Source organism: Danio aesculapii, chromosome 10 (genome assembly GCF_903798145.1).
Source record: "Danio aesculapii chromosome 10, fDanAes4.1, whole genome shotgun sequence".
NCBI lineage: Eukaryota > Metazoa > Chordata > Actinopteri > Cypriniformes > Danionidae > Danio > Danio aesculapii.
Window position 1 is genome coordinate 35,944,125 of NC_079444.1, and position 27,551 is coordinate 35,971,675.

Consider the following 27,551-nt stretch of genomic DNA (forward strand, 5'->3'; position numbering starts at 1 on the left):
ATTTTCATCATCTTTATGTTACAGAGACTGTCTGCATCTTTCTGCCCTTTTCCTTCTTAGGAGCTTTATTTCAGTGCATTTCTGAGTATGTTGAAGATCTAATTGATATGTTTTCATTCTGTGTTTTAAAATAGTTGTGTCTGTATTTAAGAAGGTTGGTAGCTGAAAATGGCAAATGACAATTACACTGTGAAAAAAATTGACAGCTTTATAATCACTGGATTTGATCACCTGCAGAACCAAAAGCTGCTTGGATTCCTCATCTTGATATCCTACATGCTCATATTGATTGGGAACGGCATCAATCTGTGCATCATCTCGACTGACAGACATTTACACAAACCAATGTACATATTAATCTGTAATCTAGCTGTTGTTGACATAATGTACACTTCGACCTGCAGCACAACCATGATCTCAGTGCTGCTGGCTGAGATTAAAACAGTTTCATACTACTCTTGTGTCTCCAGGACGTACTTCTATCATCTTGGTGATTTAACAGAATGCATGGCTCTGACATTAATGGCAATAGACCGCATTATTGCGATTAAGCTTCCTTTGAGGTATCACAGCATTGTAACAAATGTAAGAATATTGTTGCTTATTTTTCTAACCTGGCTCATTTGTTTTGTTGCAGTAGGTTTTTTGACATATGTGGTAGACAGTCTCACATACTGTCAGCCTGTCATCAAATATGTGTTCTGTAGTTATTCTTCTCTGGTCAGATTTGCCTGTGTTGATCCTGAACCCTATTTTGCCATTTCTACAATATTTAGTATGTGGCCTTTGTGTGGACAGTTCCCTTTTATTCTGTGCACGTATGCTTTTCTGGCATATAGTGTGACTAAACTGTCCAACTCAAGCAGAAAGCAAATGATCAACACTTGCTTGAGTCATTTAATTGTCCTGCTTAGTTATTTTGCTCCAAAGATAGTCTATATTTTATTAACTAGAATAGGAGTTGTGTTGACTTTAACTGAGCGAAATGCAATTATGATTATATCCTCTCTTGTTCCTCCTTTAATAAATCCCACTGTTTATTGCACCAGAACTAAAGAAATCAGAAAACGATTATTAGATGTATTTTTGCGGAAAAAGATTGTGCCGAATCATTTAAAAACAATTTCAATAAATTTATTGTCTTAATTCTGATTGTGCGAATTTTTGGTTTTTGTGATGCCTTACACATTAGACACTATAACTACAGCACTGACAAGCTGATGTTGAATTATTTGTTTTAAAATAAAATCAAAGTTTATTATGCAAAATGTTTGCTCTTCCTATTTATGAAATTACAGTATTGGTAGAAATATTTTTTTTCTATAAATTTAATTTGAAGATGCATACCTGTTGATTTTAGATGCATTGCATATTCAATTCTTGTGAAAAATTCATAGTATTGTTTATGTGAAGAAATAATAATATTTATAATCATATTAAAGAAAAGTAAGATCTGAGTTCTAGCAGTAATACAGCTTACAGATTCTATTAAAATGAACTGGGTCGTTAAGAACAAGGGGCTGGGCGATATTGCAAAAAAATATCACGATATGTTTTATATCATTGGATATCAATAATTATTGAATATTTTTAACAATACATTTAGGAATATTAGGATTCTTTTTTATTTAACCACTTTATTTTAGTTTACCAACATTACTTAGCTAAACCGTTTTAATGGTCAAACTGAAATATTTTTTAAAAATTAAATTTGTCTCTTCATAATAAAATAAACATAAGTGTTAAAGAGACTCTTAAACTTGATAAATAAAATGTTACAAAGTGTGTGCAATAAAGTGTAAATGTTGAACAACACTGTAAAAAAAATCTTATCTGCTATTTACTTAAAAATAGTGGTAACATTATTGCACGTATTATTTTGAAGTAGTTTTCAAGACTTGATTTCTTTTTTGCAAAAACCACTTGAATGAATCATGTAAATTACATTTTTTGAGTGAAAGATAAAGATTTGAATATTATTAGTGGAATGTGCTTTTATAATTTAAGCAAACCCACCACCATTTACTCATATTTATTTTTTTAGCAAAAAACACTTGAAAGAATCATGTGAAAATTACTCGTTTTTGGTGATAGATGATGATTTTAATATTATTAGTGGAATGTGCTTTTTTTAATTTAAGCAAATCAACCACCATTTACTCATATTTATTAATGAAATACATACACAATGCATTTTTACCAAATATAATTTTATGATATTTTATTATTATGATATTTTATTTTATTACATGTTTCACTGATAACAAAATGATACATACAATTTGTTAAACACATCTGTTTAAAATTACAGCATCGTTGAGCTCTGAAAAAATTTCTTTATCCATGTCATGAAAAAAATGTTCTGTCAACTTTCTTTTGTAGGAATAGTCACATTTTAGACAAATCTGTAGTAGAATTTGTGTATTGCATGATATATAACACCAGTATAAAAGCTGTATCTCAAAATATAAGCAACACAATCAATCAATGCAGTGAAATTTCCCCAAAAGGTTGCAGTGAATTTGTCAGAAACTTTAGATAAGTTTGTTTTGGGTGATTTTAGTTTTGGGAATACTTGTATAAATCCAGTGCAGTAATTCTAGATTTTCCAAGCCAGCCATGACTCGCTCATCCTCCAAGACAATGCAGACGTCCTCATGGTTGGTGAACCCTCTGGCAGACAGCAATTCTCTCTGCATTCCCACACTGTAAAATAAACATTCAGTTTATTATTATGAAATTATGCAATTGTAAATTTCAAATGTTTAAGGTTTACTAAAACAAATTTTGGAAATACATTAAGGAAATAAACCATTTCTTAGTATCTCTGTGAACAGTAACACTCCAAAATGTTTGAGTAGACATTGCTGACCAATCTACTCTATGCTAGAGTACAAAGAAATAAGTTTATTACAACAAACCATGTTCATACAAGGAATAGTAATTTCAACAATGTAGTGTTTGAGCTATATTTTTGGTTTTTTTGTAAAATTATTTTTAAAAAAATTTGTAAGATACAATGCCGTTTTCTGAAAACTCTAAATATCTGAAACTGTTTAAGACACTTGCATTGCACTCCTGGATGGGCTCTTCCTCTTTTTCATAGAAATAGACCAGCAATAGAAGACGACATCTATTTAATGTGAGGTCTGATGCAACAAAAGTGTAGAAATAAGTAATATTGCCTAATAATAATAATAATAATGATAATAATGATACAAAAAAAACATTATAAAAAATACCTGCTGTATGGCACCCATTCTCTTTATCAAAATCTGCCTTAATAAACTGCTCCTCCTTTGTGGGAAAATACTGTGAACATTTTCTTCATTTATCTGAAAAATTAAGCAAACAAATATTTGTATTTATATACAGTATTATATATAAACACAGTTATTAATGTAGGCTTTTATTTACTATTTTTACTTATAAATTACATTACATCATCAATGCTGTAAAAGGAACCTTATGAAATGGAGAAACACTATCTCTGCATAAACCCCATTGAATAGCTTTAGCTAACATAACGATTACCACTTGTCAAGATCACTGTTGTTCGTGCACCCCGCTTAAATGTTGCCTGATCATTGCTGTTAAATATTACAATGCAAATTATTTGTTCAATTTTAATAAATAATTTAGAATGGGCATACCTGTAGAAGCAAATCTATTTAAAATATGGTTAAAAATACTCACGTATCGTATGGCAAAAGCTAGGCTCCCAAACAAGCTTGAACAGCATGTGTCTTTCTTGAAAGAACTTATTTTAAGACAATAAAAATTATAAACTGTTAATGCTTACCTCCTAACATTTTTAATGACCGCATCAATTTTTTTAATGAAAATTACAAGCCTCAAGATTAATTTTTTACATTGAATCAAAGCAAGCAAAGTTTAAGCTGTGAATAATAATGATACAGTAAAGCTCAAACTCTGTAAACAAAACTAATTATGATAATCAAATTTAAGCTTTCAAGTAAAGTAACTAACCATCATTATTCAAATACTTTACATATTGCAACATTACATATTGTGAAGTTCAATGACCATATTACCCCTGTGCTAAAAAATCTTTCGAATGGGGTGCTAATGGCTGGGATGTTGTTGTTTTGACTTGAAAGGACAAGCATGCGGGTGTATTCCTTGACCATTGTAACAAATATGGCCGATCAGACACATAATTATTTTGCTTTTATTCAACAAATGCATCAAACACAGCGAGACTCTAGTTAAGTTTAGTGCGCCACAAAATCAGTAGTCAAACACAACCAGCCATTTTGCGCCCCCCCCCCCCCCCCCCCCCCAAAAAACTCCAAGCCTTGTGAGGACAAAGAACCACCAACGAGCCACGTGCTCAACAGAGGGAGTTTCTTCATAACACAAAAGAAATAGCACTACATCTGAACTTGTGTAAACTAAATGCAACCCTAAAGAGACCTAAAGGGTTGAGTTGGTTATTTTTGGTTTGCTTGGTTTGGTCTTTAAAAAATCTGAGGTTTTTCATCATTACATTCTCTCAAACTTAATTTTTCTTCCTTTACTCTCATCTACAACATGTGTGAATGTGTGTTTGTGTTAGGTGTTAGTTTCTGTTATATTAATCAATAAAGTTTCATTTTGTATAAAAAAAGATGTCTGTGCATATTTATGAATCTAATGTCTTAAACTTTGATCTTGTTAGTTAAACATAAATGGGTTTTTATTTGGATAAACAATAGCTGTAATTAAAGTAAACTGTCCATTCGAACGATCGCTGGAAAATTTGTTTGTTCGGATTCAGAGTCGATTCTTTTGAAGCCCTGTACCATTGCTGCGGTTTCGTTACAAGTTTATGGAGAAAAGTACAAAGCACTGCATTCTTTGGGTGTGTTGTGTTTGTCTATGGTAATTAGTCTGCTGTTATTACTGAAATATGTATATTCCATACAAAGTGTGAAGCAGATTGGTTAGTTCTACTTGCATGAATAATTCAATTCAATTCAATGCAATTCACCTTTATTTGTATAGCGCTTTTACAATGTAGATTGTGTCAAAGCAGCTTCACATAAAAGGTCATAGTAAATTGTAACAGTGTTGTTCAGTTTTCAGTGTTTAAGTTCAGTTCAGTTTAGCTCAGTTCAGTGTGGTTTAATAATCACTACTGAGAGTCCAAACACTGAAGAGCAAATCCAACGATGCGCAGCTCTACAGATCCCAAACTATGCAAGCCAGTGGCGACAGCGGAGAGGGAAAAAAACTTCACTAATTGGCGAAAGTGAAGAAAAAAACCTTGAGAGAAACCAGACTCAGTTGGGCACGATCATTTTAATTTCTCTGCTGGCCAAACGTCTTGTGCAGAGCTGCAGTCTCAGCGGCGGAGGCTGGAAGCTGGCCTCAGCGAAGACTCGTCTGTCTCTGGAGCGTCACAGGAATCAGTCTCATCTTCTCCACTCCTCCATGACCACCAAAGTAGTTGCTCAGGATACGGCCTGGTCCAGGATATGGAAACCTTGGGATCATCTCGTCGTTGGTCTTGGATCAAATCTGTGACTCTGCATAGTCTGAGGGCCTCGGTAAGAGTATCCCCAGGTGGAAATTGAGAATAAAGAGAATAATTAGCGTAGCTGATGTTCACAGTGTATATAAACAAGATGCAGAAACCTGTGTGGAAACCGCTAAGTGGTCCACTGAGTGTATGCTTTACTAAACGGTCTTTAATCTAGTTTTGAATTGGGAACTCTATTCCAGAGTTTAGGAGCTATAAATGAGAAGGCTCGACCTCCTTTACTCGACTTTGCTATTCTAGCTACTACCAGAAGCCCTGAGTTTTGAGATTTTAAAGAGTGAGTTGGATTGTAGCGAGACAGAAGGTTGGTTAGATAAACAGGAGCTAGATTATTTAAAGCTTTATATGTAAGAAGCAATATTTTAAATTCAATACGAAACTTAACAGGCAGCCAGTGTAAGGAGGATAAAATTGGGGTGATGTGATCAAATTTTCTAGACCTGGTAAGAACTCTGGCAGCTGCATTTTGTACTAATTGAAGTTTGTTAATAGAGGATGCTGGGCAGCCAGCAAACAGTGCATTACAGTAGTCCAGCCTAGAAGTCATAAAAGCATGGACTAGTTTTTCTGCATCTGAGATGGATAGCATACTTCGTAACTTAGCTATATTTCTCAGATGAAAGAAAGCAGTTTTGTAACATGGGATATATGATTTTTAAAAGTTAAATTGCTGTCTAATATGACACCCAGATCTTTTATAGTAGAGCTAACGCTAACTTTGTATCCCTGTAATTGTAGGTCGAGTTGTGAGATCTGCTGTGTACAGGATTTAGGCCCAATAAGTAATAATTCTGTTTTGTCTGAGTTTAAGAGAAGAAAATTGTTGGTCATCCAGTCTTTAACATCTTTAATACACTCAGTTAGCTTAGACAGTTTAGATATCTCATCAGGTTTAGTTGAAATATATAATTGAGTATTATCTGCATAGCAGTGAAAGCTGATTCCATGTCTTCTAATAATGTCTCCCAGGGGTAGCATGGATATTGTAAAGAGCAAAGGTCCTAAAACTGATCCTTGTGCGCTCGGGCATTCTGAAAAGTTGAGATGTTTTTAACTAGGTGCGGCTATCAAAAGATTCTCATTCACATTTAAAGTAGATTGGATTACTCTTTAAAAAAAAATAAATGCATTTTCAAAACTCATGTTTTCGTGCTCCTGAAATGCCATGCAAATTAAAAATGTCAACATAAAAAAAGGTAATACTATAGAAAACTAGACTCCAGCAAAAGAATATGACAAATATACAGAAACAAATAACTGGACAATTCATCATCAATAAAGAAATAGCTGGTTATGAGTTGTGCATTTCTAAACCTTTAGACATTTCATGGTTGCTACGAAACGATGACATGCATGCCTCTCAATAAGCATATAAATTTAGGAGGAGGTCGCTTTCTTCTCTTTAACTGAATTGGAAATTCATCCAGTAACTAAAGGATTATTTAAATGCAATTCTGATCTTCACAATTCAGGAGATTTTAAAGACATAAAAAAGGAAAAACATATTCTGGATTCTTAAGAATGAGTGAAACTCTTTTTGTACTTCTGTTAAAACTATACTTTAATCTTTGTAGTTTTCATCACCTGTATATTACAGAGACTGTCTGCATCTTTCTGCCACTTTCCTTTATAGCAGCTTTTTTTCTATGCGTATATGAGTACATTGAAGCTATAATTTACTTAATTTTGTTGCCTATAATAACTGTATTTTAAAATATTTGTGTCTGTATGTTAGGAGGTTGTTAACTAAAAATGGCAAATGAAACTTTTGTGAAAAATGTTGACAGCTTTATAATCACTGGATTTGATCACCTGCAGAATCAAAAGCTCCTTGGGTCCCTCATCTTAATAACCTACATACTCATATTGCTTGGGAACAGCATCAATCTGTGTGTCATCTCGACTGACAGACATTTACACAAACCAATGTACATATTAATCTGTAATCTAGCTGTTGTTGACATAATGTACACTTCAGCCTGCAGCACAACCATGATCTCAGTGCTGCTGGCTGAGGTTAAAGCTGTTTCATACTACTCTTGTATTTCTAGGATGTTCTTCTATATACTTGGAGATTTGACAGAGTGCATGGCTCTGACATTAATGGCAATAGACAGAGTTATTGCCATTAGGCTTCCTTTAAGGTATCACAGCATTGTAACAAATTCACGATTATTATGGCTTATTTTTCTAACTTGGGTGTTCTGTTTTGCTGCTGTAGGTTATTTGATATTACTTGCTGACAGTCTCCCATTCTGTCAACCTGTCATCAAATATATTTACTGTAGTTATGCTGCTGTGGTCAGAGCTGCATGTGTTGATCCTGAACCCTATTTTGCCATTACTACAATATATAGCATGGTGCCATTGTGTGGCCAGTTTCCTTTTATTTTGTGCACGTATGCCGTTCTGGCATATAGTGTGACTAAACTGTCCAACTCAAGCAGAAAGCAAATGATCAACACTTGCTTGAGTCATATAATTGTCTTGCTCAGTTTTAATGTACCAAAGATAGTCTATATTTTACTAACTAGAATAGGAGTTGTGTTGACTTTAACAGAGCGAAATGCCATTGCAATTGTATCCTCTCTTGTTCCTCCTTTAATAAACCCCACTGTGTATTGCACCAGGACTAAAGAAATCAGAAAAAGAGTATCAGACGTATTCTTGGACACAAAAAAAATAGTACCAAAAATGTTGAACTCTTTTCCAAACACTTCATCTTAAGTTTGATTGTGATGATGCTTCTCTTGCTTGTTTTTATTTTCACGTTAAAGACTGTAAGCCAATGGATAAACATTTTTATGTAGATTATTATTATTATTATTTTTTCAAATAAGGTAAAAGATGAAGGAGACGGAAAGTGGAAATGTTTTATAATGACAGTATTGACTGAGTTGACTAAATAAATTAAAATGGTGAACAGGAAAATATATTTTCTGTGTTGACAAATAGTTAAACAAAACTGTTTGTAGATGCAATGTATTTCGTTTTATTATGCAAAACATGAAAAATAGCATTGGTAATTATAATAAACAAGGCATCTGTTGTCCCTCAGACCCAACTGTAATATCAGTTACTGTTTCTATTAATATTTGTGCACTGGGATCAAAACCAATTAAAGCATTAAAACATAGAAATAACATTGTGGTTCAATGCAGATATTTAAGCTACAATGTGCTCTTTAAATGTGCATGAATTTTTTTTCATGTGTTCAAAAGGGGTCTAACATATAAACAAATATACATCAAACAACATTGTGTGCCATTAGCTGCAGCTGAATACTAGCATTAAGCTATACAAATATTAAGGACTCCTTAAAGAGTCCTAGAACAGTTAAAGAGATGAACATTTACCCACTCCCATGTGGTTTAAACAGTTTTTTTTTCCTGCTTAAAAGAAGTTATTTTGAAGAATTTTAGAAATCAAAGCTGTACAAATGGCTTGTGTATGCGGCCACCTTTATTACACCTCAAAAAACGTTCTTTTGTCTGGTTTCTAGTTCAAAATATTAGAATATTCTTTAATCAAGGAAATTTAGTTTTCCCTTGAATTTATCAGAATAATATACCAATGGGGTAAGTATATAGTCTTATTTCAAACGTAAAACAAGATATTTTTACCCCATTGGCAGATTTTTTTTTCTTGTTTGTCATTTATATAGTGTATTTACTGTGTATAGCTATGCCCCTATTTAATTCACCTTTATTTGTATAGTGCTTTTACATTGTAGATTGTGCCAAAGTCGCTTCACATAGAAGATTTTAGTAAATTATAACTGTCAGTTCAGTTCAGTTTAGCTCAATTCAAGAAGAGCAAATCCATATATATATATATATATATATATATATATATATATATATATATATAAATATAAATTTGCTCAAATAATCAGACACTTAATTAGCTTTTTTTATTTTATTTTGTAACTTTTGACTAGTTTAACTTTGGTCAAATAAATAAATACATTTTAATAACTTACGTGTAACACATGTCACCTTCTGAATAAAGCAGCATCTGATCACGGTGGAGTCTTGAGGTCATATATGTCATAATTTCAACTTATTGACAATGAAAATAAGAAATATTTTTTTACCCAGAGCTGCTGTGTTTGTTTGTTTGTAGGCTTTCACACGTTCAGGCAGCTGTCATCATTATTTGTGTTTGAATGCCGGGAACTAATTAGCTCATACAAAGGGTTCTGCAGTGCTTTTTTTCCATTTGTATTACTAAACCAGAAAAACATTTGTTTTCAAAATCACCCATTTAAACAATTTTCAATTTTACAAAAACATTTTCATTTGAATTCTGAATATATATGCAGAAAAATACACTCTTTACAGTTTTCAAATGTGTGTTTACCTTATTTTAAGCTCATTTTAAGGAAATGTGCTAAAATACTTATATGCATTTGCCAACCCCAGGGGGTTAACAGTTGATGATAGCCCCCATGGCCTGAAAACTACCCTCTGGAAAGTGTAGCTCTCTAAAACATTAAGTGGCGTCCAGGATGCTTTAAGGGAATCTTGTTATCAGCCAATGACCCTGCGTCTGTGTGGCAAGGCCAGTTTGAACACCCCAGTTTCCCGCTTTAATCTCCACCCCACACGACCCTTAATGCCCCCCCCACCCCTCGTCCCTTGACTGTCCTATCATCATTCTTGTACTAAAGAAACCGCAAATCACAGGACTAAATGACAACAGACCGGTTGCTTTAATGTCTTTGGTCATGAAATCCTTTGAGAGACCCACCTGATCCACATTACTGGACCCTTAATACACCCCCTTCTGTTTGCTTATAGAGTGAACAGGTCTGTGAATGATGCAGTCAATATTAGTTTGCACTACATCCTGCAACATCTGGAAAAAGCCGGGACCTATGCAAAAATCTTGTTTATGTTTATTGTTATTATATGTGCTTATTGAACTCTGCATTCAACACCACCATCCCAGCACACCTTCAGACCAAACTAAACCGACTGTCTGTGCCCACCTGTCAGTGGATCATCAGCTTCCTGACAGACAGACAGCAGGTAGTGAGGCTTGAAAACTTCCACACTGCAGTAAACCCCTCTGTCAAGCTCCTGAAGTTAGCAAACAACACTACTGACATTGGGCTCTTCCAGGATGGTGATAAGTCTGCATATAGACAGGAAGTTGAGAAGTTGGCTGTCTGGTGCTGTCACAACAACCAGTAGCTGAAAAAGCTAAAAACCGTGGAGATGGTTCTGAACTTCTGAAACTTTCTGAAACCCCCTGATCTACCCCCACTCAGAATCATATACAGCACTGTGGCAGTTGTGGAGTCATTCAGGTTTGTGGGAACAACCATCTTTCAGACTTTAATGTGAAAAAGGCCCATCAGAAGTTGTACTACTTTTATCAGCTGAGCAACTTCAACCTGCCACAGAAGCTACTGACACAGTTTTGTTCCACTGTCATCGAGTCAGTTCTGTGTTCTTCGTTTACTGTTTGGTTCGGATCAGCCACCAAATCTAACATAAGGCTCCAACAGTTTTTCAGGACAACTGAGAAAATTGTTGGTGTGCACCTACCCGAGCTCCAGGACTTGTATAACTCCAGAATGAGGAATTGGTTAGGTAACATCATTTAAGACCCTTAAACTGTTCATACTTCTCCCCTCAGATGCTACAGATCTTTATAAACTAAAACAACTAGACATAAAAACATTTTTTTAAGATAATATATTTTTATCCAGCCATGTCCAACTTAAATAGTTAACACATCAGTTGCTACCCGTTTTCTTATGGTCATAATCAATTCAGAGCCCTTACTGTTTATGGTTTTTGTAAGCAATAAAGGCACTTATTAAAACTGTAAAATTCTCAAAATTAATAAAAGCAAACATGTTTGTTGCAACTGCAAAATAAATCCATAGGTTAGTTCATCATTTTTAGATGAATAACTGCATGCAGATTTCTTTTAATTGGAAAGACACATTAATCATGTTTCTAACAAACCATGACATGACTGCCTTAGGAATAAAATCATATAAAAGTCAGGAGATCACACACACATTTCACTTGGACTGCATGAAAGGAACATCAACCATCTTAGAGGGTTTATTGTTTTCAATTGTAATCTACTTTTTCAAAGCTATAAAAATTAAGGTTTTTCACACTTGATTTCTTTGTTTTTAAGAATGACTGAAACTCTTTTTGTACTTTTCTTAAAACTATACTTCAATCTTTACAATTTTCATCATCTTTATGTTACAGAGACTGTCTGCATCTTTCTGCCTTTTTCCTTCTTAGGAGCTTTATTTCAGTGCATTTCTGAGTACGTTGAAGATCTAATTGACATGTTTTCATTCTAACTGTGTTTTAAATATTTAGATCTATTTAAGAGGGTTGGTAGATAAAATGGCAAATGACAATTACACTGTGAAAAAAGATGACATCTTTATGATCACTGGATTTGATCACCTGGAGAACCAAAAGCTCCTTGGATTTCTCATCTTGATATCCTACATGCTCATATTGATTGTGAATGGCATCAATCTATGTATCATCTCAACTGACAGACGTTTACACAAACCAATGTACATATTAATCTGTAATCTAGCTATTGTTGACATATTGTACTCCTCGACCTGCAGCACAACCATGATCTCAGTGCTGCTGGCTGAGATTAAAACGGTTTCATACTACTCTTGTATCTCCAGGATGTTCTTCTATCATCTTGGTGATTTTACCGTGTGCATGGCTCTGACATTAATGGCAATAGACCGCATTATTGCGATTAAGCTTCCTTTGAGGTATCACAGCATTGTAACTAATTTTAGAATATTGTTGCTTATTTTTCTAACCTGGCTCATTTGTTTTGTTGCAGTAGGTCTTCTGGCAAATGTGGCAGACAGTTTACCATACTGTCAACCTGTCATCAAATATGTGTTCTGTACTTATTCATCTCTGGTCAGAGCTACCTGTGTTGATCCTGAACCCTTTTTTGTCATTTCTACAACATTTAGTATGTGGCCTTTGTGTGGACAGTTCCCTTTTATTCTGTCCACGTATGCTTTTCTGGCATATAGTGTGACTAAACTGTCCAACTCAAGCAGAAAGCAAATGATCAACACTTGCTTGAGTCATATAATTGTCCTGCTCAGTTATTTTGCTCCAAAGATCGTCTATATTTTACTAACTAGAATAGGACTTGTGTTGACTTTAACAGAGCGAAATGCCATTGCAATTGTATCCTCTCTTGTTCCTCCTTTAATAAACCCCACTGTTTATTGCACCAGAACTAAAGACATCAGAAAACGATTATTAGATGTGTTTTTGTTGAAAAGAAAAAAACTAAATCATTTAAAAACTATTTCAATAAATGTATCTTAATTCTAATTGTGATAGTTACGTTCTTGTGACGTTCTTCTACATGAGAGACTATAAGCACAGCATTGCTGATGTTGATTTTTTTTTCCAAATAAAATCTCTAGGTACAATGTTTGTTCTTATTATTTTTAAATGGATTTTTACTGTTATTGTTATAGTAAACAGAAAAACATCCTGTTTTGCATACTTGTTGATTTCAGATGCATTGCATGTTTTATCTTTGTGAAAAACCCATAGTATTGTGTATGTGAAGAAATTATAATAATTGATAATCATATTAAACAAAAGTATGTAATCAGCAGTAAAATCACTTACATATTTTATCAAAACAAACTGGGGTCTTAACCACATATCTATTCGGCTATTAATGATTCACTAAGAGTTACATGCATTGAAGCTAAATTTCATTGTTAAGCAGATTGCATGAAACTGTAGCTTTGTACTTTAATACTATATATAGGCCACTACATAAATTATTATTACATAGTCCAATTAAATACTAAATTTATGACTTCATAATCTCATCATTCATCTTGGATTCATTTTAAATAATGCTCATAGCAGCACTGCACTCACACTGAGACAGCAATTCTTATTAAACTGAGGTTCCCCTAAGCAAGAATCCACTAACACATAGATAGTTCTATCCAAGCACATTCATTTCTTCCAGTGAGTCTTTTAAGTTTTAAAGGTTTCACAGTACTGGCCCAATCAGACTGTCACAATCACCAGCGATCTAATCCTTGTAGATTGTTCCAGACTGTTCCAGATCACGATTGATTACACTCATACAGCTGGGAGCTGCTCAAAGACTGATTAGATGGACTTTAAATACAGCGCGCTCGCACATCTCTATGCTGAGTCTTGTTAACTGTTATTGTGTACATTACAACGCGTTTCCCTTGCTTTACTGTGTTTTGACCTTCGTTTTGTTTGTTTATGTTGTCTGCTGTCTGCCTTTTGACCCTCTGCTTGTTTATTGACCACGACTCTGGATTGCCCGTATACATTTGTTTGTTCCAGTGTTCACCATTGCTTGCCTGACCATTCCTATTAATAAAACCTGCATTAATAAAAACTACATTGCACTAGTAACTGACTTGGTTACTAGTTCACAATAATGAGTTTAGTCCTTTCCTGGTGAGTTACTCAGAGGACTGGATTCTGTTATATCTGTGCTGTAAATATTTATTTATGTTTTATTTTAATTAAATTATATAATCAGTGTAATTCATCAAGCTGTCAGTGACTACGTTTACATGGACATCAGTAATCAAATTATTTGCCTTAATCTAATTAAGACAATAATAAGATTAAGGCGTTTACATGAGTTGCTTTTTGAATGTTTATTTCATGATCCAGTTTTACATGTTATAGCACATACTTAGATTAACGTCTTTGCGTCACTGCGCTATCCCCATTTCCTCCGGAGTTTCATGTAATTTCGGGTGTTTCATTATTAATTTGTCGACTTTAACTGCGGTTTGGCACTTTCACTATCATTCAGGCATGCCCCCCATGACAAACGAGATATTGGATGCAACTATGAACTGTTGGAAGAGGGTAGTTTAAATAGAAGTTCATACCGCATGCTGAATGGAAGAAAAAAAAAACTCCGCATTTCACGATGCAGGTGTCTGGTCTGCACAGCCCTACATGACGGTAATAGTTCGATTAAGGTGTTTACATGTCTGTACTACACTTCAATAATGCGAATAAAATCGGCATACTCCACATGTCTTAATTCGATTTCTTTTTAGTTCGATTAAGACCTTAATCTTATTAAATTGATCAAAAATTGCTGTTTACATGGTTAACTCTTAATCAGAGTATTGTCTTAATCGCTTTTTTGGAATGTCCACTCTTAAGAGTGCATCAAGCGCTTCAGTGTACTGGAGGTAACAAAGTCTTTAACCCCTCCTGAAAGATGAATGGACAAATTTCTTGCATTTAAAAATACTAAATTTAAAAAAGGGTTCAAAATTGCACATACAGTGGCCAAATATTGGTGGCTATATTGTTAGAACGTTGTTGTTAATTGTTTTAAGGCATTTTTTTCTTTTCTTTTCTAAAGTGTGTCAGTAGGAAAAATCTGTTTACGTTTACAAATGTTATCTTTGGAATCAATTGTAATCTAGGGCAGCACGGGGGCGCAGTGAGTAGCACTGTTGCTTCACAGCAAGAAGGTCGCTGGTTCGAGCCCCAGCTGTGTCAGTTGCCGTTTCTGAGTGGAGTTTGCATGTTCTCTCCATGTTGGCGTGGGTTTCCTCCAGGTGCTCCGGTTTCCCCACTGTCCAAAGAAATGCGCTAAAGGTGAATTGAATAAATTAAATTATCTGTATTGTATGTATGTGAATGCAAGAGTGTATGGGTGATTCCCAGTGCTGGGTTGTGGCGGAAGTTCATCCGCTGCGTAATAACATTTGCTGGTTGAAGTTGACGGTTCATTCCGCTGTGGCGACCCCTGATAAATAACGTGACTAAGCCAAAAAGAAAATGAATGAATGACTGATTGAATGAAGGAATGAAATGCTGTGGATGTTTAAATGAACAGCTAAAGCAAAAAAAAGATAAAGAAAAAATGTCACATTTCAACGGATTAAAATTAATTATTATAGAGAAATAAACTCCTGCAAAAAAACATAACAAATATAGAGAAACAAATTACTGGACAATTCATCATCGTTAAAGAAATAACTGCTTTTGAGTTGTGCATTTCTAAACTTTGAAAGCCTTTTCATGGTTGCATGTCATGGTTGCTATGAAACCATAACATGCCTGCCTCACAATAAGCATATAAAATCAGGAGTAGCGCTCTTCCCTTTAACCCAGGCATGTCCAAGCTCGGTCCTGGAGGGCCGGTGTCCTGCAAAGTTTAGTTCCAACCCCAATCAGACACACCTGGGCTAGCTAATCAAGCACTTACTAGGCTTTCTAGAAACATCCGTGCAGGTGTGTTGAGGCAAGTTGGAGCTAAAATCTGCAGGACACCGGCCCTCCAGGACCGAGTTTGGACACCCCTGCTTTAACTGAATGGGAGAAACCTCAAAGACATTCGATTATTTATGCAATTCTGCTATATACAATTTAAATGTATTTAAAGCCATAAAAGGCAGGAAACTATTCTATTTTTGAAGAATGAGTGAAACTCTTTTTGTACTTCTGTTAAAACTATACTTTAATCTTTGTAGTTTCCATCACCTGTAAATTACAGAGACTGTGTATCTTTCTGCCACTTTCCTTCATAGGAGCTTTTTTACTGTGCATATATGAGTATGTTGATGCTCTAATTTACTTCATTTTTTCATCTATACCATTTTTTAAAATGCTTTTGTCTGTATTTTAGGAGATTGTTAACTAAAAATGGCAAATGAAACTTATGTAAAACATGTTGACAGCTTTATAATCACTGGATTTGATCACCTGCAGAACCAAAAGCTCCTTGGATTTCTCATCTTGATATCCTACATGCTCATATTGCTTGGGAACAGCATTAATCTGTGTGTCATTTCAACTGACAGACGTTTACACAAACCAATGTACATATTAATCTGTAATCTAGCTGTTGTTGATATAATGTACTCCTCGACCTGCAGCACAACCATGATCTCAGTGCTGCTGGCTGAGGTTAAAATGGTGTTATACGTCTCTTGTATCTCCAGGATGTTCTTCTATCATGTTGCAGATAATGCAGAGTGCATGGCTCTGACATTAATGGCAATAGATAGAGTTGTTGCCATTAGACTTCCTTTAAGGTATCACAGCATTGTAACAAACTTGCGAACATTTTGTTTTATTGTAACCTGGCTAATTGGTTTTGCTACCGTAGGTTTTTTTACATCTATGTTGGACAAGTCCCCATACTGTCAGCCTGTCATCAAATATGCGTTCTGTAGCTATTCATCTCTGGTCAGAGCTGCCTGTGTTGATCCTGAACCCTATTTTGTAATTTCTACAATATAAAGCATGGTGACATTGTGTGGACTGTTTCCCTTTGTTATCTGCACTTATGCTGTTCTGGCATATAGTGTGACTAAACTGTCCAACTCGAGCAGAAAGCAAATGATCAACACTTGCTTGAGTCATTTAATTGTCCTGCTCAGTTATTATGCACCAAAAGTGGTCACTATTTTACTTACTAGAATAGGGGTTGTGTTGACTCTAACAGATCGGAATGCAATTTTAATTGCTGCATCTCTTGTGCCTCCTTTAATAAACCCCACTGTTTATTGCATCAGGACTAAGGAAATCAGGAGAAGATTATCAGATGTATTTTTGCACAAAAAAAATATTACCTAATAATTTAAAATAAATTTAAATGTATATAATCTAAATTTCAAATTTTGAAAGTTATTGTCACTGATTCTTGTTTTGATGTTTTTGTGAAGCTCTTACTCATGTATCTATATATATATATATATATATATATATATATATATATATATATATATATATATATCAAATGACAGCATTGGCAGAAGTGTAAATTGTAATGTTAGACAGAAGAAAAAGATTTCTTTGCAATGTCAAATACCTGCTAAAAAACTGTAGATTCATTGTGTATTCCATCTTGAAATATGAATAGTACTGTCTATGTGAAGAATGAATAATAATAACCATATTACACAGAAGTGAGTTTTTTTTCCAGTCCCTAAGCTTGCTATTTGTAAACTTGTAAATGCCCATTGTACATTTAGCACTTTACAAAATACATTTGCAGTGATATACCGATAGCAAGCATTCAGATCTATCTACACAACAGAGATCAACATTTCGATGAATGTGCAAATATGTGCTGTTTGCTTTCTTTTCAATTACAAAATAAAAACATAAGTAAGAGACAAACATCTAAGAAAAGTAAAATGGACAGTTTTTTTTGCTTTTCAATTCACCAGCATCATGTCATCAGATAAATCCATTATAATCATAAATGTCATAACAGTTTCATTTTAAAGTTTATTCGAGAAAGTTTATGTGTGAGATTTTAAATTGAATTAATTGCTTTCTTTAGATGACACGCTGACATTACAGTACACAATGGCTGTTAGCATTTTCTTGAATAATATAAGCATTTGTTGTCAAATAGAAGTGATGCTCCTGAGAGTGCATGTAAACATCACGTTCTTTGGACTTTTCAGAGCATCTGCTGCTAACTTAAGAGTGATGCTATCACTAGCTAGGCTATCATTTTGCTCTTTATTGCAGAATATTGTTGCACTCACTAATCTCTAAAATGTTGGCTGTGTTTCAGCCTTTGAGTGCAAGTGAGATTGAGCTAATACATTGGAAGCAGTAAAGAAAGAGGTAAGGAACCTCCAGGCAAAACAAGCTCAACTCCAGGAACAGAAGACATGCTCATAACTTTCCGAATTGTGGAAAAAAGTTTGTGGAAAGATGTCAATACTCCTACCACCTCAATGCCATGTGGTTCACTGTGCAGACATACGGCCTACCCAGGTGTCGATTAAAATTTCAACCATTTCAAAATTTTTGTTTTTCCACTTACCACACATAGATGTTTCTTTCTCAAAAACACAATCATGTACTTAAATATTCCTAAATTTACTAACATCTTATTTTAGCCAATTTTATGTTGTTTACAGTGGTATTAGGCTTTATTCAATGATGTATTTATAAGCAATTAAAAAAAGAACACGTGTCAGAGCATCTCAGAACTTCTCCAAACTTCCAAAACCCACATAACTTTTAAAATTTATATCTCCCACGTCACAATAAATCCTTCTATCTTAGAAATATTGATAAGGTAAGAAACATGTTATAGATCTCAGAATCTATAAATCGGCAAATGACCATTCTCTCTGAAGAGTAAGAAAACAGGCCAATGAATATCCATGAATTGGCAAAGCACAGCTCCTCACTGGTGCAGCTACTATAGTCGGCTGAGTAAATAGCCAGCATCTGAAGGAGAGTAAGACAGACTTTAATGGCTGCAGAAGTTAACCAAATGGGCCTGCCTGTTTTTATAGGCGTTTTCATATCTGGCTCTTAAACTCTGGAATGGCCTTCCTGATAATGGCCTGATAATGGCTCAGAAACAATATCACAGTTAAAAACCATATTAAAGACTTAACTTTTTAGTAGATCCTTGCAGCTACCATTGGATTATTTGGCTGAAATGAAATATAAATCTGTATGTCATCTGCATAACAATGATAGGAGAAACCACATGTGATGGTGTTGGTGGTCTAAATTAATCTCTGTCATTCAGAAATTATTATTAAATGCTGGATTAATGCACAAGAAAGTTTTGACTAAATATATTGTTGTGCATTCTTTACAAGTGCACATACATTGTTTACCAATAGTGTTTACATGGTCATAATACAGCAAAAATACAACAAGCATTTAGTTTAGGCTAGCTTTTGCAGCTGGACATTGCTTTATAATGCCCTTGATGGGTGAACATTAGCAAGTGGGGGAGTGTCTTTTGTCTCTCCAGTTATTTCAGCTACATTTTTTTTTCTTCAAAACTTACTAACCACGCTTAATTTTTTATTTCTAAAAACGCAAGCATGTACATCAGTGTTTCTCACATGTTATTGTAGCACAGTTTGTGATGAATACAATAAAATACATGTTGGCCAATACTATGTAATAAGTAGCTGAAATGAGCACAAATGTCAGGTCATGTCAAAACATCTTAGAGGCCCCAAAATCACCTCAGACTCCAGCGGGTTAACATAAAATAAAAATGTTTTCTGAGTCACACCTTTTTAAAAAAAAAAAGGAAATGCTATTTAAAAATACACTACAACAAAACAGTTTGAAAAATTTACAGAAACAAATCATTAGTTAATTCATCGTCATTGAAGAAATAACTGCTTGTGAGTTCTAACTGCTTTCTGCCGTTCCATAATTGGAAAGCCATTTTATGGTTGTATGCCAATGTTGCTACGAAACCATGACAAGCCTGCCTCATAATAAACATATACATTTAGGAGGAAACTGCACTCCTCTCTTTAATTGAATGGGAAAAATATCAAACACCTTAGATGTTTAATTATATGCAATTCTAATCTACACAATTCAAAAGAGAGGAAAATTATTCTGCATTCTGAAGAAAGAATGAAACTTTTTTGTACTTCTGTTAAAACTATACTTTAATCTTTGTTGTTTCATCACCTGTATATTACAGAGACTGTCTGCATCTTTCTGCCATTTGCCTTTATAGAAGCTTTTTTCTGGTCATATATGAGTACACCGAGGCAGTAATTTACTTTATTCTTTCATCTATACTGTTTTTTAAAATAGTTGTGTCTGGATGTTAGGAGGTTTTCAACTCATTATTCATTCATTCATTCATTTTCTTTTCGGCTTAGTCCCTTTATTAATCCAGGGTCACCACAGCGGAATGAACCGCCAACTTATCCCGCTCTTGTTTTACTCAGCAGATGTTTTTCCAGCTGCAACACATCTCTGGGAAACATCCATACACACTCATTCACACTCATACACTATGGACAATTTAGCATACCTAATTCACCCGTACCGCATGTCTTTGGACTGTGGGTGAAACCGGAGCACCCGGAGGAAACCCACGCGAACGCAGGGAGAACATGCAAACTCCACACAGAAACGCCAACTGACCCAGCCGAGGCTCGAACCAGCGACCTTCTTGCTGTGAGGCGACAGCACTATCTACTGCGCCACTGCGTCGCCCAAAATTGTTCATTCACTCATTTTCTTTTCAGCATAGTCCTTTAATTAATCTGGGGTCACCACAGCGGAATGAACCGCCAACTTATCCAGCATATGTTTTATGCAGCAGATGCCCTTCCAGCTGCAACCCATCATTGAGAAACATCCATACACACTCATACACTATGGACAATTTAGCTTGCCCAATTCACCTGTACCGCATGTCTTTGGACTTGTGGGGGAAACCGGAGCACCCAGAGGAAACCCACGAGGACACAGGGAGAACATGCAAACTCCACAGATAAATGCCAACTGACCCAACAGAGTTAAACAGAAAAAAATATGGTAGTACTTTAGTTTAGGTCACAATTCATGTTATTAACAAACCATTAGCCAACATTTAGATGCTGTGTGTTTTCATCTCATTTAGATAAACACAAGTAAAAGACAAACATCTGATCATAGTGATATAGATGGTTTTTGCACAAGCTTTCCAATTCATGTCACCAGCATTGTCATTGCATGAATTTATCATAATAAAACTATTTTAACCATTTAATTTTAAAGTGTATTAGAGACTACGCAAGACTTTTGTTTGAATTTCACTGACACAATGACTTTGTCAGCATTTTCTTGAATAGTATAAGCATTTTTTTGCCACAAAATTGAAGAGACTTCTTAGAGTGCATATAAACTTCACATTCTTTGAATTGTCCTGGCTGAAACATCCTGGGTCAAATAAAATCACATTTCCTTCACACAAACTCAATCCATAGACCTTCATAGACTACCTAGGAAGGTAGGGAAGATTAAAAAATGCTTCCTTGAAAACTTATAAATAAAAAAAAGTTAATACATGAAAATAAAGCATTAATGTTTGTTAGATGTTTGTGTATGGAAACCTTTATCTTTTTAACATTTATCTCTTTTTTTTTTTTTTAAAGCAAAGCAGCAAATATTTTTGTGAAAGTCTTAAACTTCATGATTTAAAAACTTTCCTTGGACAAGGAAACAAGGAAATAATAACAAAACAATTGGAATAATAAACCTACAGATTAAATGTGGTTATGGAAAAAAGTGTGAATAATTGTAGTTTTCAAAAAAAAAATTAAAATTGGCCCTTAAAACTATGAGACCATGACATGCATGCAACAGAAAAACATATAAAAGGCAGGAGATCTCTCTCTCACACACACACACACACACACACACACACTTGAACTTTGAGGAACATCAAACATTTTAATGGTTTATTCAATGCACACCTAGATGACATGCCACAATTCAAAGAAAATTAAAGTTATAGTGGATAAAACTAAAATTGTTTACTTAATATTTGTAGTTGGCTTTGAGTTTGCTTGTTCTCTCCATGTTCGCATGGGTTTCCTCCGGCTGCTCCGGTTTCCTCCACAGTCTAAAAACATGTGGTGAATTGGATAAACTAAATTGGCCATAGTGTATGAGTGTGTGTTTGAATGCAAGAGTGTATATGTGTTTGCCAATACTGGATTGTGGTTGGAAGGGCATCCGCTGCATACAACATATGCTGGAGTAGTTAGCAGTTCATTTCATGGTGACTTCTGAAAAAGAGACTAAGCCGAAGGAAAATGAATGAATGAATATTTGTAGTTTCTTAACCCTTAATCGGCCCAGAGGGTCAGGGTGACCCCAAAGGAAGTTTCCTTTTTTTCTTTTTTTTTATGTTCCCCCATTTTTAGAGGCATGACATTCTGTGACTTTACCTAAATAGTCTTAAAACACAGAAAATAGAATGGACTTTATTATAAAAGTGTGTTAAAAAAAATCACAGTTCGTGTTCCTTAGGGTCACATTGAAAATAAATGGGAAAAGTAAAAAAAAAAAAAAAAAAAAACATTTTTTAAGATTAATTTGTGCTAAAACATCAGTGAACCCAGTATAACTCTGGAATGCTTTACATTTTTAAAGGCCTAAATTTAGAGCACAAATGCAAATTGGAACAAACATTCCATCTCTTGCGAGCACGCATACACACAGATGTGCAACTGCAACAGAGAATATTTCTATAGAAATTGGCAAAAAAAAAAAATTAAACAGAAACAAAACTGACAGAAATCTGAAAAATGAAGCTGAAGCAATCTTAGCATTCACTGAAGACTGGCGGTATTCACCTTATTCTCCGCGTACGAGTGAGCGCAGCCATTTAAATCATTTTGGCTCGAAACTTCCGGTCTCATTCACTCCCATTCATTTTTAAACGTTAAAAAAGCTCGTTTTGCTGCTTGGTGTTGCAAACTGAAATTTTCTTATTATATTATTCTACTTTGTCTGTATTGTAATGCAAACACTTGTTTGTAGAGTAAGTAGTTTGACCGTTTTTTGCCGTTTATTATTCCTAGTCATTTCTCCCATAGGCAACTGAATCGGAAGTTCTAAAACAATCGCAAAAACGCGCGCACTTCCGCATTGAAGAATAAGGTCAATATCTTGTGTTATTTGACAAAAATGTACACACAATTTACATCTGTTTACAAAACATTATTGTCAAAGAAATTTAAATTTTCATGCAGTTCTTTGCACAACACCAAATAAATACCACAAAACAACAGTGTTTATGATTTGTAATCAAATACGTTTGCTTCATCTATATACATATAGACAACTTTTCTAGTGTAATCAGTGTGCTCAGAGCGCTCAAGTACGAGTCCAATGAAGCACAATTACACAAAAAGGATAAAGTCAAGATAAAACCATGTGGTCACAGTGGACTTTTTCTTTTGATAACAATATTGGTTGGGGGTTTAGGGAGGTAATATCAGTGGGTCAGCTTAGGTTCAACCTTGTTTAAGCATTAGTTGAATCATTCCTGTGAATATTTATGAAGGGCAATAAAGTTACAGTCCTAGAAGTCGTCAGAGAAGAAGGTCCATCAAAAAACAGCAGAACTAACATCCACTTGACGATTGATCATATAATCTGTAGGCAAAAGTAAAAAATATTGTGCTGTTTTGAGCCAATACATAGCTGTTGTTTAGATGCTGTTTTTATAAAATTTGCTATCAAAACAAATATAAAAAATGAGTGTTAGAACTATATTTTACAAAATGGCTACTAAATTTGAACTTTACAAATGGTCCAAGTTATTTCTAGAGACATTGCAGATTGGTCTGAATTAGAAATGTAAATATTTATATATATATATAGAGAGAGAGAGAGAGGAAAGCCTATAAAAAATAAGACTAGAAAATGTTTTATATTTTATTCATACTTTTTTTTAAATGAGTAAAAAAAATTGTGTTTCTTTTGAGTCTATACTTTAACTTTAAGTTTATCACATGTATGTTACACAGACTGCCTACATCTACCTGCCTTTTTCTTTCACAGGAGCTTTTTTTCTCTGCATATATGAGTATATCAGGACTTTCACTGATTTTGTCCTGACATTTGTATGTAGTATCCTTTAATATCTGCTTAGCAATACACTGAAAATGGTGGCTGAAAATTCTAGCGTGAAAAATATTAGCAGCTTTATAATCACTGGATTTGATCTGCAGAACCAAAAGCTCATTGGATCCCTCATCTTGATAACCTACATACTCATACTGCTTGGGAACACCATAAATCTGTGTATCATTTCAACTAACAGGCATTTATACAAACCAATGTACATATTAATCTGTAATGTAGCTGTTGTTGACATAATGTACTCCTCGACCAACAGCACAACCATGATCTCAGTGCTGCTGGCTGATGCTAAAACCTTTCATTAAAAGTTAAAAGTTTCATACTACTCTTGTATCACAGGATGTCTTGTATCATGTTGGTGGTTATACAATATTTATGGCTCTGACATTAATGGCAATAGACAGACTTATTGCCATTAGGCTTCCACTACCTCCTCTCTACCAATCAGCTGGCGTCGCGTCACCCAGGTGGATGCTGCACACTGGTGGTGGATGAGGAGATTCCCCCCAATGTGTAAAGCACTTTGAGTGTCTAGAAAAGTACTATATAAATATAAGGAATTATTATATAATAATTATTACTATTACTCATCTTTGCAGAATTGTTGTAATTCTGGGTTTTTGAGCAACCGTCTTTTTAAATTCATGCCATAGCATCTAAGTTGGATTCAGATCATGACTTTGGCTAGGCCACTCCAAAGTCTTTATTTTGTTTCCACTTCATTTTAGAAGTGGACTACCTGGTGTGCGTTGGATCATTGTTCTGCTGCTTAACCCAAGTTCGCTTCAGCTTGAGGTCACTAACAGAGAAAGGAATTCCTAAATTATTCTAATTGTTCCCAAAGTCTTCTATTTGGTTGAGGTCAGGACTTTGTGCCTGCTGGTCGAGTTCCTCCACACCAAACTCAGTTATCCATGTCTTTATCAACCTTTCGTCGTGTTGGAACGGGAAGGTACATCCCTAAACGGTTCACACAAAGTTGGGAGCATGATACGCTGAAGCATTAAGTGTTTCTTTCACTGGAACTAAGGGGCCGACCCCAATCCCTGAAAATCCACCCACACAATAATCTTCCTTCTCCAAACTTTACACTTGGCACAATATGGTCAGGCACAAATACTGTCCTCCTGGCAAGCACCAAAATCCATACTCATCCATCGAAGAAGTGCGATTTGTCATGGCACTAACACGACACGTCTCTACTGCTTTAGAGTTTGGTGCTAGCATACTTTACATGCTTTGCATTGCATCTGGAGATGCAAGACTTGGATTCAGCTGCTTGGCCATGGAAATCCATATAGTGAAGCTCTCTGTGCTCTGTTCTTGAGCTAATCTGAAGGCCACGTAAAGTTTGAAGGTCTGTAGCTTTGAACTTGGCAGAAAGTTGGTGACTTTTACACACTGTGCGCCTTAGCATGCGCTGACACCGCTCTGTGATTTTTACCTCACAATTGTTCCCAATTGACCCCTTATACACCCCCCCCCCCACTTCTCTTTGTCAGATGAGCTTTCAATATAAGCTATGACTCTCCTATTAATTTGACACTACCCAGGGAAATAGTGATCATTCAGACAATATACACAAGGACAATATATCCAGGATGTGAGTGTAACTCGAAAAAATTAAAGATTGAAGCTATTGTACAGCCTACAATCTAGTGATGATACATTTGGATCATTTGAATGTAATTAAAAGGTTACATATTGATTTTGTGACAATTCACAAACACACATCTTGAACTAGATTTGTAATTTAAATTGATAATGTACAAATAAAATTATAAGAGACATTCATTCATTAATTCATTTTCTTTTCGGCTTAGTTTTTTGTAATTTTCATATAATATTTGCTAAATATCCTAGTTATATTTTTGGAGACACTACTGTAATCTGACAAACTCCCTTGTTTGGCAGTTGCTAGGTAACCGTGAGGTATGAGTTGTCATATATTGGATATAAAAAGCAGGACCTCAGTCATACATTTGGAAACTTTAAGAGAGGAACAACTCCTTGTCTGTTTCATGTCCTTGTTTTTAGTCTGCTTTATAGACAAAGTAGCAATTGCAGTTATTTGTAAATGTACATTTGTGTGCATATATAAGGAGGAAAGCCTATAAAGAATAACTCTGGAAAATGTTTTATATTTTATTCATACTACTTTTTTGAAATGAGTGAAACACTTTTTGTGTTTCTTTTGAAACTATACTTTAACTTTAACAGTTTTCATCACCTGTATGTTACAGAGACTGCCTACATCTTTCTGCCTTTTTCCTTCACAGGAGCTTTTTTTCTCTGCATATATGAGTATGTCAAGACTTTCACTGATTTTGACCTGACATTTGTATGTAGTATCTTTTAATATTTGCTTAGCAGTGCAGTAAAAAATGGCGGCTGAAAATTCTACCATGAAAAATGTTGACAGCTTTATAATCACTGGATTTGATCACCTGCAGAACCAAAAGCTCCTTGGATTCCTCATCTTGGTAACCTACATACTCATACTGCTTGGGAATGGCATCAATCTATGCATCATCTTGGCTGACAAACATTTATACAAACCAATGTACATATTAATCTGTAATCTAGCTGTTGTTGATATAATGTACTCCTCGACCTGCAGCACAACCATGATCTCAGTGCTGCTGGCTGATGCTAAAACAGTTTCATACTACTCTTGTATCTCCAGGATGTTCTTCTATCATCTTGGTGATTATACAATATGCTTGGCTCTGACATTAATGGCAATAGACAGACTTATCGCCATTAGGCTTCCATTAAGATACCACAGCATTGTCACAAATTCACAAACATTAATTTTTATTGTACTGACTTGGATCATTGCGATTGCTTTAATGGGTGTTTTGACATCAATAATAGACAATGTCCCATACTGTCAGCCAATCATCAAATATGTGTTCTGTGATTATCCTTCCATGATCAGAGCTGCTTGTGTTAATCCTGAGCCATACTTTTTTCTGCCTGCAATGATTAATCTGTGGTTTTTCTGTGGACTGTTTCCCTTTGTTATCTGCACGTATGCTGTTCTGGCATATAGTGTGACTAAACTGTCCAACTCCAGCAGAAAGCAAATGATCAACACTTGCTTGAGTCATTTAATTGTACTGTTCAGTTTTTATGCACCAAAACTGGTCTCTAACTTACTCACTCGAATAGGAGTTGTGTTGACTTTAACAGAGAGAAATGCAATACTGATTATTTCATCTCTTATCCCTGCTTTAATAAACCCCATTGTTTATTGCACCAGGACTAAAGAGATCAGGAAACGATTAGCAGATGTATTTTTGCCCAAAAAAGTAGTACCAGGTCATTTTAAGGTAATATTGTAATGCATTCTATTCATTTGCATGGTCAACAGTGATGACGTCAGTTGTTTTGATGTGTTTATGCATTTGCTTAAGTCAGAATCTATAGGCTAAAACAGATACACTGATATAATGAAGAAAAACTAGGGGAAGTTAAATCCAGTATTGAAAGAAATGAATGCCTCAATGCTTAAAATGTCACTAAACCTACACCTAAATCTCTGA

The 27,551-nt window shown here is 34.9% G+C and overlaps 4 protein-coding genes and 1 pseudogene across 4 annotated transcripts; all 5 read left to right on the plus strand.

Annotated features, from left to right (window-relative positions):
- Positions 1-168: 168 nt before the first annotated feature.
- On the plus strand, positions 169-1,146 carry LOC130236727 (olfactory receptor 10G4-like). Its single transcript, XM_056467480.1, has one exon. It carries the CDS (start codon positions 169-171, stop codon positions 1,144-1,146), a length of 978 nt encoding a protein of 325 aa, XP_056323455.1.
- A 6,151-nt stretch (positions 1,147-7,297) lies between these two features.
- On the plus strand, positions 7,298-8,272 carry LOC130235931 (olfactory receptor 10G4-like). The gene has a single exon (XM_056466463.1). The coding sequence runs from the start codon at positions 7,298-7,300 to the stop codon at positions 8,270-8,272; it is 975 nt and encodes a 324-aa protein (XP_056322438.1).
- A 3,656-nt stretch (positions 8,273-11,928) lies between these two features.
- On the plus strand, positions 11,929-12,903 carry LOC130235932 (olfactory receptor 142-like). Its single transcript, XM_056466464.1, has one exon. The coding sequence runs from the start codon at positions 11,929-11,931 to the stop codon at positions 12,901-12,903; it is 975 nt and encodes a 324-aa protein (XP_056322439.1).
- A 3,360-nt stretch (positions 12,904-16,263) lies between these two features.
- LOC130236700 (olfactory receptor 149-like) lies at positions 16,264-17,199 on the plus strand (annotated as a pseudogene).
- A 9,188-nt stretch (positions 17,200-26,387) lies between these two features.
- Positions 26,388-27,350, plus strand: LOC130235933 (olfactory receptor 10G4-like). Its single transcript, XM_056466465.1, has one exon. The coding sequence runs from the start codon at positions 26,388-26,390 to the stop codon at positions 27,348-27,350; it is 963 nt and encodes a 320-aa protein (XP_056322440.1).
- The last annotated feature ends 201 nt before the right edge of the window (positions 27,351-27,551 follow it).

Bases quoted from the DNA above. Each gene is read 5' to 3' on its own strand.
- LOC130235931 (XM_056466463.1), top strand. From the start codon at position 7,298: ATGGCAAATGAAACTTTTGTGAAAAATGTTGACAGCTTTATAATCACT.
- LOC130235932 (XM_056466464.1), top strand. From the start codon at position 11,929: ATGGCAAATGACAATTACACTGTGAAAAAAGATGACATCTTTATGATC.
- LOC130236727 (XM_056467480.1), top strand. From the start codon at position 169: ATGGCAAATGACAATTACACTGTGAAAAAAATTGACAGCTTTATAATC.
- LOC130235933 (XM_056466465.1), top strand. From the start codon at position 26,388: ATGGCGGCTGAAAATTCTACCATGAAAAATGTTGACAGCTTTATAATC.